Genomic DNA, 14,498 nt, shown 5'->3' with positions numbered 1-14,498 from the left:
ATTATGTCCAGAGAAACCTTGGGTATAATTACTCCTACCTGAAGCTGACTAGAAGCGAAGAGTCCAGAAACTTACTCAGTTGTGAAGGAATCATATTGCTAAACATACCAAAAACTTGGCTTTCCAAACCCATGACTGATAATCTCAGTAATCTTTGTGGCCCGAATCCTGCACTAATAGGAAGTGAACTGGGAAAGTTCTGCTAAAGAAGGCATGATCACTAAAGCTCAACCACAGAGAGAGGTGAACAAGGAAGAACATTCTAAAGAACAAGGCCTTAAAGATGGGCAAAGAAGTTACTTTCAGAGAGCAGAACCAAGGGCAGTCAGAGGGCTCACTGAGGAATTACTCCACCGCATGACAGGAAATGACCACAATCGCTACCTACAAGAACGTGGTAACTGCTGTGGACTAGTGATTATTGTCTGTTTTTCATTCTTTCTTTTTCTAAATGGGAGTCATCCTGTTCCTACTCCGAACTATATATGGCAAAAGGAGGTGTCACAAGGTGATTTGCGATTACTGGTCCATAAAAAGCTACATGCACAGATAACAGAGGACTGCACACCATCCAAAGAGCCTGGACTTTGGGTTGAACACAGTTAACTGGATGGGACCTTGGGCTGTCTTCTACGGGGAAAGGCTAAGTAAGTTCTAAGAGTAAGAAAAAGGGTGTGAAAGGATAATGGGTAGCCAGAGGAGTAGACTGAGACACAGAGGTTAAACGCCCTCCAGTAACTTTTCTTTGCGTCATCCATTTAGCAATAGAATCTTCTGAATTTCAGCTGGGCAAAAGGCTGCTCAACTAGTAATTACAACCCCTAACACCCAATGCAGCTAGGTGTCACTGTGTAACTGAATGTCATCCGGTGAGAAGTGAGCAGAAGTAAGATGTGTGACTTCTAGACCTTATTTTTTTTAATTAATTTATTTATCTTAATTGGAGGATAATTACTCTACAGCACTGTGATGGGTTTGCCATACATCAGCATGAATTGGCCACAGGTGTACAAGCTTGCCTTCCAAGTCCTCTCTTCCCCCTGCCAACATGCTACAATGTGAACACGCTCTTGTAGGCCAGCTCTAATAATGAAGATGATGACACCTTAAAACAAGGGTTGGCAAACTTTCAGTAAAAGCCAGATAATAATTATGTTCAGCTTTGTGGGCCATATAGTCTCTGTCACAACGACTCAATTTTGTCACTGCAGAGATAAAGCAGCCATAGATAACAGATAAATAAATTAGCAAGCTGTGTTACAATAAAATTTCCTTGACGAAACAGGTGACAGGCTGGATTTGGCCTGCTAGCTATAGTTGACTGTTCTCTTCTAGGAAATGGCCTTCCTGATGGCTCAGTCAGTAAAGAATACGCCTGCAATGCAGGAGACCTGGGTTTGATACCTGGGTTGGGAAGATACCCGGGAGAAGGAAATTGCAACACACTCCAGTATTCTTGTCTGGGAAATACCCTGGTCAGAGGAGCCTATCGGGCTACAGTCCATGGGGTTGCAAGAGTTGGACACAACTGAGTGAATAAACCACCAAATGGCAAAGCAATAAACTAGGGTCCCTGGGACCAGCTCACCTCTGGACTATGATGAAAGAGAGAAACAGAATTTACATTTACTTAAAAAGGCAGAGGAACCAGAGATCAAGTTGCCAACACCCTCTGGATCATCGAAAAAGCAAAAGAGTTCCAGAAAAACATCTATTTCTGCTTTATTGACTATGCCAAAGCCTTTGACTGTTTGGATCACAATAAACTGTGGAAAATTCTTAAAGAGATGGGAATGCCAGACCACCTGACCTGCCTCTTGAGAAACCTGTATGCAGGTCAGGAAGCAACAGTTAGAACTGGACATGGAACAACAGACTGGTTCCAAAGAGGAAAAGGAGTACGTCAAGGCTGTATACTGTCACCCTACGTATTTAACTTATCTACAGAGTACATCATGAGAAACGCTGGGCTGGAAGAAGCACAAGCTGGGATCAAGATTACCGGGAAAAATATCAATAACCTCAGATATACAGATGACACCACCCTTATGGCAGAAAGCAAAGACGAACTAAAGAGCCTCTTGACGAAAGTGAAAGAGGAGAGTGAAAAAGCTGGCTTAAAGATCAATATTCAGAAGACTAAAATCATGAAATCCGGTCATATCACTTCATGGCAAATAGATGGGGAAACAGTGGCTGACTTCATTTTTCTGAGCTCCAAAATCACTGCAGATGGTGATTGCAGCCATGAAATTAAAAGACGCTTGCTCCTTGGAAGGAAAGTTATGACCAACCTATACAGCATATTAAAAAGTAGAGACATTACTTTGACAACAAAGATCCATCTAGTCAAGGCTATGGTTTTTCCAGCAGTCACGTATGGGTGTGAGAGTTGGACTATAAAGAAAGCTGAATGTCGAAGAATTGATGCTTTTGAACTGTGGTGTTGAAGAAGACTCTTTAGAGTCCCTTGGACTGCTAGGAGATCCAACCAGTCCATCCTAAAGGAGATCAGTCCTGGGTGTTCATTGGTAGGACTGATGTTGAAACTGAAACTCCAATACTTTGGCCACCTCATGTGAAGAGCTGACTCATTTGAAAAGACCCTGATGCCAGGAAAGACTGAAGGCAGGAGGAGAAGGGGAAGACAGAGGATGAGATGGTCGGATGGCGTCACCGACTCAATGGACATGAGTTTGGGTAAACTTCAGGAGTTGGTGATGGACAGGGAAGCCTGGCGGGCTGCGGTTCACGGGGTCGCAAAGAGTCGGAGACAACTGAGCTGAACTGAAGTGTATTTTGGGGGTTTTATACTTGTTTTTTATCTTTGGCCGCACTGAATGGCTTGCAGGATCTGTTTGCCAACCAGGGGTTGAACCTGGCCACGGCAGTGAAAGCCCAGGACGCTAACTACTAAGCCACCAGGGAACTCCCCAAGCCATTGTATTTTGGAGGTCACTTTACTACAGTAGTTAAAGAATAATCTCAATACACACATAAACACACACATGTAGAGATGAAATGTAAAAACACAGACAACCATATATTTAGCTTCTTGGGAATCCAGGAGAAAAAAAAAAGAGATGGAAAACGTATCTCCAATAAGAAGAAGATTGAGTTCCAAAAAAGACCATGTTCAGATTTCTAAACTACAGCTAATTCCAAGGGACCCTATAAAACTGCTGAGAGATTCTTTTTTTCATACAATAAAACAGAATATGTAAACTTGAAAGCTACTTAGAGGACCTTTTAAGAGATAACGGACTTGAATAAATCCATCTGAAGACGGAGGGATAATCAATTTAGAAAATGGAGCTACCAGCTTAACAACCAGCTTATCATGCGCTTGTTAAAGAACCAAAGAATAAGACTAAAAATTCCAAAATATTTCTTTATCCCTTCTCAAATTGTACACTGAAATTTTTTGTCAAAAGAATTAACTAATTTAGAGTTTGCAGTGTTCACTGGCATCTCTACTAGAGGGAGAAAAGCAGAATTTTTATTTTTCCTCTAGGTAAAGGATACTTTTTAAAGTGTATTTTTAATTGGATGATAATTTTTTTACAATATTGTGTTGATTTCTGTCATACATCAACATGAATCGGCCATAGATATACCTATGTCCTCTCCCTCTTGAAGGATACAATCTTATCAATTATCCAGAACAACTGCCTGATATTCCACTCTTCTCAGATGGGCGTATGAATTAAATGAGTAGTAGTTCTGTGCAAGAAAACAAAACTTAGAGCTTTTCACACACATACCTGTTCCATATGTTCAAATACTGCTGGAGTAGCAATAGCAGCAGGAGCTTCTTCAATAATCTTCTGATGTCTGCGCTGCACAGAGCAATCACGACCAAACAGAGAGATGGCATTGCCATACTGATCTGCTAAGATCTGCACCTCCAGATGACGAGACTGTTTGGCTAGTCTCATCACAAAGATAGGAGATCCAGGAACTTCAGCTTGAACCTATATTAGACAATAAAATAGAACAAATTCTTAAGGGGTAAGTACTTTTCTATTTTGACAAGTTGCTTCCACTTCAACAGGCAAACAAGTGCCTGGGAGTGTCAGGGACCCTGCTAGAAATTAAAAAAAAAAAAATATATATATATATATATATATATATATGTATATAGTTCATACTCTCAACTAATCTTAAGGTACTGTATTCTCAATTATATAACTATTAACTGATGGATACATAAACACATGTTACAAGGGCAAAGGACAAAATATTATGAAAACATGCACACAAATTCCACAAAACGGCAAAATATTACCATGAATTTCAAACAGCCAAATGTACAACTTGCTCCAGATGAAAAACTTTCCTGGCTCACATTACATCATATACAGTACTGTTGTAGTCAAAGAACTTTCATCTTCAGTTTTGAAGCGTATTGTCACTAGATACAGAATTCTATACTAGCAATTATTTTCTTTTAGCACTTTAAAGATACCCCAATGTTTTCTGATTTCTACTGAGATGAGAGCTAACAATCTTACTGTCACTCCTTTGAAAGTAATCTGTTTTTTGCAGCTGGTTTAAGATTTTCTCTTTTTAGGGGAGTGAGGTGGCAGATTTACTCTGATAAGCTTAGATGTGGTTTTCTCTGTACTTATCCTTGCAGGGCTCATCGTGGTTTTTGAGTCTGTGATTGGTATCTTTTCAGGAAATTCTGAGCCATTAGTTCACTAATTCAGAAACATTCTTAGCCATTGTCTCTTCCCCAGTGGCTCAGCAGGTAAAGAATCCATCTGCAATGCCAAAGACATGGGTTTGATCCCTCTATTGGGAAGAGCCCGGAGGAGGAAATAGCAACCCACTCCAGTATTCTTGCCTGAAAAATCCCATGGCCGGAGGAGTGTGGCAGGCTACAGCCCAAAGGGTCAACAAAGAGTCGGACATGACTGAGGACAATCATGATGCTTCCAATACTGCTTCCGCTCGGTGATTTCTTCAAACACTGCCTCTGCTCTGTTTGCTCTCTCTCTCCTCCTCTGAGACTCCAGGTATGTAATGCTAGATGATTTCACTGTCCTTCATGTGCCACATCTCTTGTGCTCTGTTCTGTTACGTAACAAGTCACCTCAGAACTCAGTGGCTTGCTCAGGACACCAACCGTTTTCTTTCTTGTGAAGCTGTGCTCATCCAGGCAGTTCTGGCCGTGCCTGTGGCCACTCAGTCTGCATATCATCATCTGGTGACTTGAGTAGGGCTGAATGGTCTCATTCAATGCCTGACCGTTTGTGTCAGCTGTTGGCTGGTGGGTCTATGGAGCCTCAACTGGAACAGCTCATCTCTACTGCATGGGACCTCTCGCCCTCCAGTAGGCTAAACCAGGACTTCTTCAATGCAGCGCTCTAAGAAGTGGGTGAAGATAGAAACTGCAAGGCTTCACAAGCACTAGCCTGCAGAACTTACACAATACCACTTTGGCCACATTCTAATGGTCTAAGCAAGCCACAAGGCCAGCTAAGATTCAGTTCCATTCAGTTCAGTCGCTCAGTTGTGACCGACTTTTTGTGACCCCACGACTGCAGCACGCCAGGCTTCCCTGTCCACCACCAACTCCCGGAGCTTACTCAAACTCATGTCCATTGAGTCGGTGATGCCATTCAACCATTTCATCCTCTGTCATCCCCTTCTCCTCCTGCCTTCAATCCTTCCCAGCATTAGGGTCTTCTCAAATGAGTCAGTTCTTCACATCAGGTGGCCAAAGTATTGGAGTTTCAGCTTCAGCAACAGTCCTTCCAATGAATATTCAGGGTTGACTTCCTTTAGGATTGACTGGTTGGATCCTTGCAGTCCAAGGGACTCTCCAACACCACAGTTCAAAAGCATCAATTCTTCAGCGCTCAGCTTTCTTTATATTCCAAGTCTCACATCCATACATGACTACTGGAAAAACCATAGCTTTGACTAGACAAACCTTTGTTGGCAAAGTCATATCTCTGCTTTTGGGGTGGGGAAAGAGATGCCATCTCTTAAGGGGAGAAAAGCCAAAGTCACACTGCCAAGGGATATACGTACAAGGATGGGAAGAGCTATCACAGCCATCTCTGCAAACAAGCTACTATGGTCTGCCCTCTGGCCACAGTAATTCACATACCTCCCACATGCAAAACAGACTCACCCCCTCCCAAGACCCCCAAAGTCATCCAATCATGGCATCAGGCCTGAAGTCCATTTTCTATGAGCCATGAGTCATGACCACAAGCAAAAGAGACTTCTTGGGTGCAGCTCCTCCTATTATTGCAAAGATTTGGGAACTAAAAAGACAAATTATCTTTTCCCAACACTTCCAACATTTAATAATGAGATGGGGATAAAAAAATACTCCAGTTTAAAGAAGAAACAATAGGAGGTACATTAATAGTCACTGGTCCACAATAATTCTTTTTTTTTTTCCACAATAATTCTGAAGTCCAGATGGGTAGATGTCATCAGGTTTCCTTACTCCACAGGCATGGAACTTGTTTTGCTTTTCTCTGTGGTCCAATTCTAATCCCTGGGAGTGGCTTTCTAAACCATGGCTCCCCTCTGTTCTAAGCAGCCCACCGGGGTCCTGAAAAATCTCCCTTACTACAAGAAACAACTAACGCTTACAACTGAACAACTTTCCCAGTCTGCTTCCTATTCATAGAAAATTGAAAGTTCTGAGGCCTCTTTAAAGTTTGAACTGTCTCTGTTCCTTGCAGTCCCTTTGGTACATTCGTCAATATAAGTATCTTGAAAAATTTACGAGTTTCCTATGAATCATATTGAAAATTCACTTCTTGCCCCAAAAACATATCCATACTTTTCTGCACAGACCTCTCTATACCTCGGGCATGTCAGGCTGCTGTGGGACAACATCTTTAACATTCTTAGAAGCCCTTTTTTTTCTCTAGCTTTTAAATTATTTCTGAGGTCTTAAAGGATCTCCCAGGCACTCTGGATTTGGCCTCTACTCTGAAGTCATTTTTTACTTTGAAAATTTTTTGCCAGTCAGAGAGATCGGTAATGAGAAACAGTTCTATTTTTAAACTCAACAGGTTTGGAACACCTTTTTGAGTTCACCTCTTTTTTATAGTTAAAAAGAAACCATAAGCATCAAACAGATACTTTTAACATTTATCTAAACAGATCTCTTTATAGATCTACAAGCTCAATAGTCTCTACTTTCCAATACAGTCTCAGGTAACTGTTTCATCACTACAGAACATGGGTGACCTTTCCCCTCATTTCCGTTCCATCCTGCACTAAAAGTTTGTTTATCATTCTTCTAGGCTTCATTACCAAGCTCCTTACCAACTTTTCCAGCCTTCACGTATGAGCCAGTCTCAAAGCAAATGCCACATAGTTTACTTTTTTTGCCAGAGCAGCATTACACCATTAGGTTTCAGTTTCTAGGTCAGCTATCCATTGACGCCTACCAAACCACCAAAATTTCAGTGACTTAGGGCACTAATCATTTTGCTTGCTTACAGCAATTTGAGCTGGGCTCAGTTGGGCAGTTCCTCTGCTGATCTTGACTTGGAGGCACTCAGGGAGTTAGCCATCTAGCAACTTAACTAGGCTTGGATGGTTTAATATGAACTCATGTATATGTCTCCAAGGTATAGATGAAACTGTCAGGTCTAGGAAGCCTCAGATGAGACAATTCATCTCTGCTTTCTATGGCCTCTCTTTTTCCAGAAGCCTAGACTATGCTCTTCACAAGCGAGCCTGGAGGCTCATTCCAAAAGGTCAAGGGCAGAAACCACTTGCAGCTTTGGTTTTGAAACTAGTCACCATTTCTACTGTATTCTATTGGTCAACACAAGTCACAAGGTCAACCAAAATTCAAAGGGTGGAAGGAATAAAAGTCACTATTTCTTTATGGGAAGAAGGCAAAATCATACTATAAAGGAAGTGTATATAGGGATGAGAAGAGTTATCATGGTCATCTTTGCAAATAATCTCACAAGCTCTTTTCTGTATTTTTCATCCTTTTTGTCTCTTCATGCTTCAGTCTGAGCTTTCTTCTGACTTGTCTTCCAGTTACTAATTCTTTCTTCAATTGCATCTAAGATGCCATTAAACCCTTCTATTGACTTAATTTTCAGTTCAGTTCAGTTGCTCAGTCCTGTCCAACTCTTTGCGACCCCACGGACTGTAGCACACCAGGCTTCCCTGTCCATCACCAACTCCCGGAGCCTACTCAAACTCATGTCTGTTAAGCTGGTGATGCCATCCAACCATCTCATCTTCTGTCACCCCCATCTCCTCCTGCCCTCAATCTTTCCTAGCATCAGGGTCTTTTCTAATGAGTCAGTTCTTTGCATCAGGTGGCCAAAGTATTGGAGCTTCAGCATCAATCCTTCCAATGAATACTCAGGACTGATTTCCTTTAGGATTGACTGGTTTGATCTCCTTGCTATCCAAGGGATTCTACAGAGTCTTCTCCAACACCACAGTTCAAAAGCATCAATTCTTTGGCACTCAGCTTTCTTTATGGTCCAAATCTCACATCTATATATATGACTACTGGAAAAAACATAGCTTTGACCAGACGGACCTTTGTCAGTAAAGTAATGTCTCTGCTTTTTAATATGCTGTCTAGGTTGGTCATAGCTTTTCTTCCAAGGAGCAAGCGTCTTTTAATTTCATGACTGCAATCACCATCTGCAGTGATTTTGGAGCTCAAGAAAATAAAGGTCTGTCACTGTTTCCACTGTTTCCCCATCTATTTGCCATAAAGTGACGGGACCAGATGCCATGATCTTAGTTTTTTGAATGTGGAGTTTTAAGCCAGTTTTTTCACTCGCCCTTTCACCTTCAAGAGGCTCTTTATGCCTTTCACTTTTTGCCATAAGGGTGGTGTCATCTGCATATCTGAGGCTGATATTTCTCCCGGCAGTCTTGATTCCAGCTTGTGCCTCATCCAGCCCAGCATTTCACAAGATGTACTCTGCATATAAGTTAAATAAGCAAGGTGACAATATATAGCCTTGATGTATTCCTTTCCCAATTTGGAAGCAGTCCGTTGTTCCATGTCTGGTTCTAACTGTTGCTTCTTGACCTGCACACAGATTCTGAGGAGGCAGGTGAGGTGGTCTGGTATTCCCATCTCTTGAAGAATTTTCCAGTTTGTTGTGATCCACACAGTCAAAAGGTTTTGGTACAGTCAATGAAGCAGAAGTAGATGTTTTTCTGGAACTCTCTTGCTTTTTCTATGATCCAGTGGATGTTGGCAATTTGATTTCTGGTTCCTCTGCCTTCTCTAAATCCAGCTTGAACATCTGGAAGTTCTCAGTTTATGTACTGTTGAAACCTAGCTTGGAGAATTTTCAGCATTACTTAATTTCAGAGAGCCTGAGTGAGGCCAAGCCAAGAGCATCCAGATCAGGAATTTACCATCCCACATACTTTATCTAAAATGTCAGCATAAGCAGGGCAAAAAAAAATTAGGAAGGTACTGAGTCTTCCTTGTTACTCGGAAGGCCTATGAGCCACACATCATGTAGGGAAGAGCTATCTGAGAAACTGAGCAGTTTTATATAAGAGAGAATAATTACTGCTTGAATTAGCTAAATGAATAAAACCTTAGACTGAATTGGACATTTCACTGATATTTTTTCCCCCTGCTACTAAGTAGGTAGAGGCTAAAGGGAATGATTCGATTAGTTACAGACAAAAAGTTTAAATATTTTCTAGACATCCAAATTATAGTGTGAAATAAATCACATATCTCTGATAAACATATTAGTTCAAATAAAGAACGACAACTTGTACTCCACCTGTCTGAAGAGGTTAGGGAAATCATCTGCATTGTTGACTTTTCTGATTCCCTTCCCTCCTCCTCCTTCTGAGGCCTTGATCATTACTGGATATCCAACTTCCTCCGCTGCCTTCAAAAAGAAAGAGAAAAATTGAAGTGAGAATGATATTAGTAGAGAAGGAGAAAACTGGCATTTTCTCCCTTTAAAAAAATGCTGTCATCTGGTAGGTCTATTAATATATACAGTAAAAAAAAAAAAGAAAGATCCTGAAGAAATGGTATTAGATGAGAAAAAAAGTACCAGAATAGTATTTGTAGTACTGGGTTGATCCAAAAGAAACTGTGTTTGTCTTTTTTAAAAAAATACTTCTTCATTTATTCAGCAGCGATGGGTCTCAGATGTGGCCCGTGGGGTCTGTCACTGTGGCCCACAGACCCTCTGGCTGTGGTGTGCGGGCTTAGTTACTCCCGAGCTGTGGTGTGCGGGCTTAGTTACTCCCGAGCTGTGGTGTGCGGGGTCAGCTGCTCTGTGGCACGTGGGCCCTTAGTTCCCTGACTAGGGATCAAAACGAAGTCCCCTGCATTGCAAGGCAGATTCTTAACCTCCGGACCACCAGAAAAGTCCTAAAAGAAACTGTATTTTTTGGAAGGTAAAAAATGGTTCTATATTGGCAATTTTGTATGGTTCAATCTAAAATAATCCCATATAGGTCAAAAACAAAGTAAAACTATGTATAAAATTATGTATACATTCATACACTTAAATATGTAAGTACAAAAAACAAGTCTAGACTATCCACCACTGGTGATTTATACAGGGAAGATGAGTAGATATAAACTTTCACTTTTTACTGTATATATTACTGTATTGTTAGAATTTCTTATAATATGCAAGAATTTGTGCACTACCCCTAATTTTTTTTTATTTCTTAAAAATTTACCAAAGTGTACATTTTCTTTGTTCCATAACTTTTATTTTTAAAAAAGACAAAAAAACCACAGGCAGTTCACTTAATATAAGCTGACCACCTCAGCACAGCTTCTGATCTTCTGACAACACAGAAGACTCAACAAATCAGGATTCTCACATATTGAGAAATTTTTTCTCACTCAACTTTTTATAAAAGACAAAAATAATAAGATACCAAAACATTAATAGTCAGAAAACTAATTTTAGACAAATGCTCTAAATGTGCTTGTCATACTTACAGTATTTTATAAGATGATGATCCCAAAACTTTTTAAATATTTAATTATATACCCATTAAGTAAGGAGCCAATTAAGTCAAGATATACCTATTTATTAGACTGCTATGCTATTATTAAAAGGTCTGAGGTAGCCTTTACATGTAATAATATGGAAGATATCCATATTGTAGCTAAGGCAAAAAGCAGATTGGGGAAAAGTTAACCATAAGTTAAAATAACTGAGTCATTCCTTTGTTGAAACATTCCAGTCTTTTACAGTTTACATTATAAAAACATCTAAAAAATGTGTTACCAGAAAAAGACCATTTCAAATTTTAATTTTTGTCAGTAGTTTTAAGGATGAAAATCCTTCAGTCATAGACCCATTTCTTCTAAATTCTCTTAACTTCTATGCTTACAAGCATTATCAGCATGAACTCAGTTACGGGGTGATAAATGATTGAAGAAGCAGGCACAAATGTGGGAAAGACTGAAAAACAGGATAGCCCACATGATATAAGAACAAGGCAGGCCTTTAAAATACATACCTAAGTTCTAGACACAGGTCATCCATTTAAAGTATCTTAGAAAAATTTTACTGCCATGAGGAAAATTCTTATATATAGGAAGAAGAAATCTTGGATTATAAAAATAAAACAAACAGTAAGACCGTAATTTTATAATTATCATAATAGTTATGGGAACTTATTAATAAAGACTGTCATTAAATGAATCTATGAACCAAAAAAGGCTGGCAAAAATTTTATGTTTATAATTATAACCAGAAAAAAAAGGAATTTTAACTGATAAGCAATATAGTTAATACCCTACAAAGGGTTTCTACTCTTTTGCAAATTATAGCAAACAGAATACACAGCAGCAATTCAATTAGAAATATTAATTCTTTCTTTTAAGGAGGTTACAGGATGCTTAACTTGAAATGCAAGCAACAGAGCAAAATCAGTTGAACATTCAGTGTTCCTCTTGAATTTATTGCAGATGAGTCAAACATGAGGAGCGTGCTTTTCTAAAATATAGCTCTTTGATCATCTCCCTGGTAACTGACTCTTCCAACTAGGTAAAAAGTGAAAGGAGAAATAACTGGAGGGGACTGTGAAGGAAAGAAAAAATAATGTTGAAGAAAAGATCTCTTTTTGCTTCGGTGCATGTTTCTACACGGACAGACAATAATTAGAAGAACAGGTTCAGCCTCTATCAGCTCCCTCCCTCACTCCTCTCCAAAGGAAAAAGAATGAACTCTGATCTGTCAGTTCAGAAGGAGAAACTGAGCGTGTATAGCTCAGCCTTTTCCCCTTTGAGATCAGCCCACTACACAGAACACATGTTCTTTCTCAGCTCTCAGTCATACAATAAACCCGATGGCAAAAGCCGTCTCAGTGATTACTCACCCTGCCAGTAACCAGTGAGCGAGCCTGCTTAACTGACGTTCACTTTACGAATCTGACTGTCGCTGCACAGCTAAAACATTTTCATCACCATCTCTGTTCGTATTAAAGCTGACATTTTGATCTGTCTGCCAGGGTTCTTGGTTCTGAACTCAAGCGGGGCAAAAAGTGGTTTGCCCCTAACTCCACCACCCCCCTACACACACACACACATACACACACACACAGGTGATGGAGAAAGAATCAGGACCTCCTTAAAGTTGTGATTTAACCACCTAAGAAGTGTTCTGTCCAGGTGAGTGGCTTGCTTCAAAGCAAATTTAAGTTGTTTTTGTGAAACGTAGGTCACTTCCTCATTCTATTACATAAACTACATCTCCTGGTCTTATAACCCTAACACTATCATGGGTATACATCATAAACCAGGCTCCAAATCCCCATATTTGGGACTATAATTGGTCCGTTGAAAATGATCACGCCCCAGAGTTAGTAACCTACCTTCAGCCCATCATCCACATCCTTCACATAACCTTTTTCATATAGTTCCTGAGGAACGTTTAAAATTCGTTTTGAAAAATCATTTTCGTGCCAGTCCACACAAAGACCTACAATAGATAACAGTGACTTAAAAGCAGCTACAAGAATTTCTGTTCTTGTCGATTTTCTTCTTTATACCTTCTTTAAAATGTTTTCATATTTATTCAAACTTGAGGGTAGATGTGAGAAAGAAGAATACCATAAAACCCTGATCAGTCCTTGGAGTTAGCAGGATTTACCTAATATCAAGATCTGGCCACTTGGGTTCTGATGCTGGAAAAAGTCAAGAGAGATAATAGGCAGCAACTTAAAAAAAAAACAAAAAACAAAGGACCTGCATACAAGACAAAAAAAGCAGGCCAGACTTCTCACAGAAACTCAGCAAGCAAAGTATCTTCGATTTGTGTGTTCAGGCCTGCTCCAGGGCCAGAGGTCTGAGAAATAATTCAATCTTTATGAGCCCTTGGAAATGGAAATGGCGGTTTTATTGGCCTCAGCAGAGTCACAACTCCAAGCTTCCTGACTGTCCCTGTACTCAGCCACAAGGGGAATGGTACAGCCTCTCCATTCAAACAAGAACAAACTCAACCTTTTATTTTAAACTGTTTGACCCAGCAGGTCTGCAAAGGATATTGCAATCCCCCTGGAGAGCCAGAGTAACAAGAGTTCAAATCTGTTCAGACTCAAGACAACAGTAGTTCCCATCTGAAAGAGGTTTTAGTGTGTGTCTGCTCCCTATGCTTGAGGACCGAGAAACAGAAGTTCATAATACTGTCAGCTCTAGTAATCCACATGGCACTCTTTAAGGGATCTGTCAAGAATAAATCATTTTTAGAAAAAATTCAGGCTTCTGCATGCTTGGAAGAAAGGTTGATTATTGACCTCAGTTTTCAGGGCAAATGAGTGGTTGAATGGTATTAAATAGGCAAAACAAACTGTCAACAGATTATGGGCTCACATTAAGAAAATACTGGCCAAAAAGCATACATACATGGATCCATATAATTGAATCACTTTGTTGTACACCTGAAACTAACACAACATTGTTAATCAATTATATGCCAATAGAAAAAGTTTCAAAATATAAAAACTGACTAAACAAAAAGAAAGAAAGAAAATACTGGCAGGCAAATATCTGAGTAAGTGGGTTTTGGCTTTTTCTTAATGATTTCAGTCATCTCCCAGGCAGGTTCAAAGGCCTATTCCACCTAAGAAGACCATCTCTGAGGAAGATCCTAGACTAGGAAGATCTATCCTAGCATAGATCTGAATCCACAGAACCAGATGAGTTTTCTCAGAATTTTTCCAAATTAAGTCCCAAGATCATTTACATTACCGTTTAGCATCTCTGTACCTAGTACAAAATTTACATTCTTAAGACATGATAGAATGTTGTATGAAAGAAGCGAAGGTTAGCACTCCCCTTGACAAATATGGAAGAGGCTCTCGGGCCTGACAACACGCATATGCTTAAGACATGATAGAATCACGGATACAGCAATTAAGCCAGGAGATACAAGCTACCAATCCATCAACTTGAATTCTATTTCTTGTCAAATATTTAATACATTTTAAAGCAGGCTTAAGCCCCCAGCCACAGTCCCAAATACCCT

The 14,498-nt window shown here is 40.0% G+C and overlaps 1 protein-coding gene and 1 non-coding gene across 10 annotated transcripts in view; one reads left to right on the top strand and one right to left on the bottom strand.

Moving 5' to 3' along the window:
• ACACA (acetyl-CoA carboxylase alpha) overlaps window positions 1-14,498 on the bottom strand; it is a 271,850-nt gene that overhangs the window by 160,600 nt on the left and 96,752 nt on the right. For all 9 annotated transcript variants that reach the window (XM_065911051.1, XM_065911053.1, XM_065911050.1 and 6 more), the window contains 3 exons: window positions 12,847-12,953; window positions 9,774-9,884; window positions 3,765-3,974 (listed from right to left, as the gene is read on the bottom strand). In XM_065911051.1, the coding sequence (XP_065767123.1) occupies window positions 3,765-3,974; window positions 9,774-9,884; window positions 12,847-12,953 (428 nt within the window). The remainder of the gene's footprint in view (window positions 1-3,764; window positions 3,975-9,773; window positions 9,885-12,846; window positions 12,954-14,498) is intronic.
• Window positions 14,275-14,402, top strand: LOC136150469 (U6atac minor spliceosomal RNA). The gene has a single exon (XR_010659888.1). It is a non-coding gene; the product is annotated as a U6atac minor spliceosomal RNA (small nuclear RNA).

Source organism: Muntiacus reevesi, chromosome 18, assembly GCF_963930625.1.
Source record: "Muntiacus reevesi chromosome 18, mMunRee1.1, whole genome shotgun sequence".
Classification (NCBI taxonomy): Eukaryota; Metazoa; Chordata; class Mammalia; order Artiodactyla; family Cervidae; genus Muntiacus; species Muntiacus reevesi.
The sequence above is the reverse complement of the archived record's forward strand: the minus strand, read 5'-3'. Positions and strand labels throughout refer to the sequence as shown.